The 5540-nt window shown below is 44.1% G+C and overlaps 1 protein-coding gene across 1 annotated transcript; it reads right to left on the reverse strand.

The window, feature by feature from the left end:
* Positions 1-1278: 1278 nt before the first annotated feature.
* Positions 1279-2762, reverse strand: LOC146195729 (uncharacterized). The gene is made up of 3 exons (XM_084596842.1): positions 2495-2762; positions 2232-2417; positions 1279-1547 (listed from the first exon to the last, which is right to left on the reverse strand). The coding sequence occupies exons 1-3, from the start codon at positions 2760-2762 to the stop codon at positions 1279-1281; spliced, it is 723 nt and encodes a 240-aa protein (XP_084452968.1).
* Positions 2763-5540: the final 2778 nt, after the last annotated feature.

Consider the following 5540-nt stretch of genomic DNA (forward strand, 5'->3'; position numbering starts at 1 on the left):
TTCAATCCGTAATGTGCTGCTGCAACCCCACGTACGTGCATAGAGAGCATGTCGGGCATGAGCAATGTTACATCCATTCTTTCAAACGAGTTTCTGTGGCTGTGTTATCATGGAACCTCTATTCAAAAACGTGCCATATATATATATTTTTTTTTAATCAGCTTCTGCAGCTGTGTTGTCATGGAAGCTTCAATCGAAAATGGGCAGATGAGTTTGTCCAGCCTCACAGATGCAATGCCTGCATGCGAAAAGGAAGAAACTGCTTGCATTTCTCTGTAGCAGAGGAACAAGGCATTTAAGTATGCACATGTTCTGTCATGTGACGAAAGGCTTTTGATTTTGTGTAAATGTCTTGTACAGGAGTAACCTGCTTAGTCGCACCAGCCTTTGCATTGATTACACACATTCTATTCTTAAGAAGCCAGATGATATGGCAATAGCACCACTTCAAAGCTGCACCTACGGAGAAACAGAAGTGCCAGACACTGCTCTGTGGTCAGGACTATGCATGTTTGCAACTTCTATTGATGCCAAGGCAAGGAAAATGGTTGTGCACGAGTTTATTATTTTGCCTTTCTGCTTGCAGGTACAACAAGAGCCACATCAGGACAAGAAACTCTGTTGAGCGGGCGTTTGGCGTTTTGAAGAGGCGGTTTGCTTGCCTGAGCAAAAAGCTTGAGTCTAAACTTGAGCGATCAGTTGCGATCATAACTGCATGTACAGCTCCATAATATTGCGTGCACTCTAAAAGAACCACTTCCAAACGGGGATGAGCCTGAACCTGAACAGGCAGATGCTGATGGAGCATGCGTCCCTGACAGCCTTCTAGGCATGCAAGTTCGAACAAGGCTGATTAAGCGTTGCTTTGCCAGCAATCGAACTGCAGACGACAGTGAGACGGACTCTGATTAGAGGTAAAACTGTGTGATGTATTTTATGTAGAAGTGCGTGTGAGCCGACATATGGAAAAACTATATAAAGAACTGAAAAACTGAAAGCATGAAACAACACAGTGGAATCTAGCACAATATGCCCCTTTATTCAATGTTATATACATAGAAGCTTTTGTCGGTTATCTCCACGAGACTTATGCTGCTCCGATCACTGCTCCAGATTCAGAGCAGCCAACTGCTTCGTCAAAATAGTTATCTTAAGTTTCTGGGCTTCTTCTTTTGCCCTTTAGACGCGCATTTTCATCTTGTGAACTGCATTCCGCTTGCTTCTCTCATCTACATGCTGCTCGCGTTTGAATGCATGTTCATCTTCTATCATCTTCATTCATGACAAGTGTTCTTGGTGCCTCTGTGCCTTTTCATTCTCTGCAGCCTGAAGACGAGCCTCTAGCTCACTGGATATTGCCTCCTCCACAGCAGTGGCTCGACCACCTTGTCGACGACGCACCGGTCGTTCAGCTGCCGATTCCTGGCTGCATGAAGCTGCCAGTCTATCTTCGGCTGCCAACCCAGCAGTGTCCACGGCAGCTGCTGGCTCGCTGTGTAGTGTGGCGTCAGACAGCATCTCATCTGCCTGACTGTTCACTGGGAACTCTGCAAGAAGTTTGGATATATAAAGCATTGTAATAAAATCTTCAATAATGACAGCGTTTGGTCGAGTTGGTTTACCATGCTGATTGAAAGCACTTTACTTCCGTCTCAATAAGGAGAGTCATTCATCACTGTGGTGATAGCATTGTAAGCAGGCAACCTACAAGTGTGTGGAACTCAGGTTGTCACATGAAATAGAGACGGAATTAAGCGCTCATGTCAGACCGATGGTGCATCTTTGTCATACACTTCACTTTAACAATCAATACAAAATCTCTAACAGTTTCAAAACAAATACAAGGACTTTACTAGGTGTCCTAATCAAAAATATTGACGGCACATAACTGTTTAGCGCTAATATACAAACCAATGAAATAGTACTAGAGACAACATTCCAAGCATGGCAGCTTGATTGCCGTTACATTTACTTATGTAGAAAATATAGTGGAATGCTTTTCATTTTGCTTAAGTGCGATGCACAGAAGGAAGTTAAAAGACGCGCTCAATACACACATTCTTGGAAGCCACAAACGTGTACTGCAGCACTGCTGAAAAAAGACATTTGCCGCTTGCACACTAATGTGGACTGGCTTAATGGCTAATATGGGGAATGTTACAATATGCAGCCGACAGCTGCAGCGGTTCAAATAGTAATCTGAATTGGGTTGTACGGAATGTCCTGCTTACCTTCATCACTTGCATCGGACCGGCCGTCCCCTACCACCATGCTGTCTATGATGTTGGCAACGGCTTGGCTGGCTGACGGCTGCACGTCGCTGTCATAGGGGTTCGGAACCCGTACCACTATATGCGGCACGATTGCCTCTATCTGGGCGAGCCTGTCGTCGAGAGGCTCCGGTGGTGGTCCACCACCTGTAGTTAACGTCACAGTCAGGAATACAAAAAAACGGAATACGGCACATGACAGTTTATAAAATGCTGAAACTTACCTGTGGCCATCACCTCTCTCGCTTGTCTCGCCTTTTCTTTCTTGTATTTTTGCTTCAAGTTATCCCACAGCTTCTTAAGTTGCTTGACTTCCCGGGGACGCACGTTAGGCATGCTATTATATTCAAGGCACAAGCGCTCCCATGCCTTCGTTTTGGCGTGCAGGGACATCGCATCAGTCTTTTTGTTTTCAACAACGTTCTTGTATTTCCCTAGCAGCTCAGTTAGAAGATCCTTTTCTTCGTCAAGGAATGGTATCTTTACCGGCATATCGGCTGGCGGTATGGTGGCAAACACAGCACGTACAAGGATCGAAGAGACAAAACACGCGAACAGGAAAACTGGCAGAACAGGAAGAACAGGAAGACGGCGCGACTGGCGCGGCGCGACACCGAAATTTGTGTGCCAGACTCTGTTTGCTTGTTTGCTGAATTCAGCCATTTCAAGAATTTTCAGCCAAAACGTGCATAATAAAATGCATGCTATGCCTAGATATATCAAATAAACTTTAAACTAACTACGCAGCTCCTTTATTTTGTTCATTATTGGCATATTATTCACATTTATTATACATAATCTCGTAACCAGGAGAGTCATATCCGCCAGTTAAACAGGTGAGGAGCTCCTTTCGCTAGGAAGGCTTCAGGAAGCTTTCAGAATTCGGTCAGGCCCTTCGGGCGCTCCTTGTTTTTAGGGAACATGGAGGGCTCCCTACGTAAGGTAGGGAAACAGTCTAAAGTAAGGAGTGTTTTAGAATACGGGGGTTATACTTCAGTGCTCCTCCTGTTTTTGCGTCCCTTGGCAAGGTGTTCTCAGGTCCCAGGTTGGAGGAAGGCGCTGAGTTCATCGCAGCTTCTTTTGTGGTCGGTTGTAGGGGCAGCAGCTCCCAGCAGCCTTTAAAGATATGGACTTGAGCAGCGTGCATAACAATGTATTTCCTTTCGCAGATGGCACCTGGAAATAAAAGCAACATTCATAAATCCCATTATTAGAGAAAGCTTTTGGAAAGTGGAAGTACAGCTAGACCGTGGAGTAAAAATGCAAAATAAAGCACCACTTGTTGGCCCTCAGACAACTTTCTTGTTTGGTATACTCCGGTTGAAATAAGCTGCATACTCGGTGAGGCCGGTCATATTAACTTGGTTGCATTGGTTGCGACATCTGGCAGTGCACGCTTCCAATGTGGATGTGTTGTTGACGCTGGAAACATAAAACAAAATGATATTTGCCGTTATCTATTCGCTAAATGGTAGTCAGTGCTCGCCCCCTTCTACTTGTAGTGCCTTTGTGATCGAACACCTGTAGAAGATAAACGTCGTCATAACTGCATGCTTCCAATCAATAACTTTACTTTGAATAGTTTTCGTTAGGATAGATTGCCGCAAGAACTAAAAGAAACTACAAAAAAAGAGACGCAAAAAATAGCGGTCGCACTCCGACCGCGGCTGCTAAAATTAGTGTACATCGCATCATTACTGCAAACAGAACATTTTAAAATTTGTCAAAGCTGCAGCCAAAAGAACGTACGACACAGATGCTTTGGGGTTTGTATGATATACTTAAATTGAAAAAATGAAAAAATCCGCAGCTTAGCATCACGTTTGTTGTGGAAACAAGTTTGTATGTGTGGTAAAGTATAAGAACTATGGTAGCAACTGTAAATAAGAATCCCCTTTTCAGAATGTTTTTTTTTCATAGAGTTCTTCGCGCGGACAGTAGAAGCTCTTGCACGTAGAAGATAAAGTGTCATGTTTCAGGCAAGCCCCCTTTTTCTGCGCGATATAACAATCTATAATTGTGGATAAGTGCATTTTTGAATGAAAAGTTTTTTTATTATTATTTCCGCAAATAATCAAATTTAGCAGCAAGAATAAGTGCGTCGGCAGATCTTCTTTCCGGACGCTTTTAGTTTTCTACAATTGATAGTAAAACTGCACCTGCTGGCTATTTTATGACACTTCTACTACTCGGGGTTAGCGCAGAAGAAAGATCAAACACGTGAATAAGCTACACATCGTTTAGACCATTCCAAACGCGCATTCATTCATAACCGCAAATTGCAATATTAAATATTCGCTCGCAACTAAAAATCATGTTCCAGAAAGCTCAACTTAACCACAAGTTTTGAATAGAGTATGTAAAAGAAATTGATCACTTCAGACACACAACACGCGCGATTAAGTTGTAACCTGAAAATCACACAAAACACGCATCATGTTTTACAGGGCTACATTTTTCTTTTGCAGTACAAATTGGCACCTCTGCGCCGTAATATTTGTCTTTGTGACCAGAGTTTATGCATATAAAATAGTGCGCTGAAAATACAGTTCAGAATTGACTGGCGTGGTGCGGTCGAAATAAATGGCTTTCCATTCTCGCAAGCATATCGGTTATTGACATGATGATCAAGGCTGACAACATACAGCGCCAAATCATGCAAAAAAGGTATCTTACCGTACGGCTAGCGCAGATTCCCAGACCTCAGTTGCAACAATCCAAAATGAACGTTGCCACGCAAAGTACATCCCAGTGATCTGATGCTTTATTACACCTGGTAAGAAAAAGTAGCGATCTTACGACGAGACAAAGCAAGAAATAATCTCAGAAAGCTCAGTTATGAACAAACAACTTAAAATGCTGGTGGCACTCACAGATATCCTCTTTCAGGCATGGTCATTAAAACGAATTGGAACTTTCACAATGCTTGGTTTTTCGGTTCTGCTGTCCAAAGCTGCGGGAGCTCGACCAGCTCGACCAGCTCGAGCGGGTGGGGATTGTTTGGCCGGCCAGACGCCTCTGACAGCTTGTGTCGACTTTCGAGGCAGGGTCGGAAGGAAGCAGAAGGGTCGTTGTGTTTTCACTGTCTCTGTATCTCTCTCTTTTTTTTTTCTTCTTGCTTGAGATCTGTCCAAACAGGAGGCATAAAGCTCGAAAGGCGGTGAGAGAAATGAAAGAGGTCCCTTAGGACCGCGCGAGCCCAGAAGGCTGCCGGACAGGAAAGTTGGCTCCCCCCCACCCCTCCCGACGTCCCATCTCCCCTTCCCCCGG

This window comes from Amblyomma maculatum, chromosome 3 (assembly GCF_055883805.1).
Source record: "Amblyomma maculatum isolate TAMU_Amacu chromosome 3, ASM5588380v1, whole genome shotgun sequence".
Classification (NCBI taxonomy): Eukaryota; Metazoa; Arthropoda; class Arachnida; order Ixodida; family Ixodidae; genus Amblyomma; species Amblyomma maculatum.

Coding starts and splice junctions, on each gene's coding strand:
- LOC146195729 (XM_084596842.1), bottom strand. CDS start 2,762: ATGCCGGTAAAGATACCATTCCTTGACGAAGAAAAGGATCTTCTAACT. Junction 2,418..2,494: donor GAGAGAGGTGATGGCCACAG/GTAAGTTTCAGC, acceptor CGTTAACTACAG/GTGGTGGACCACCACCGGAG. Junction 1,548..2,231: donor GTCCGATGCAAGTGATGAAG/GTAAGCAGGACA, acceptor AACTTCTTGCAG/AGTTCCCAGTGAACAGTCAG.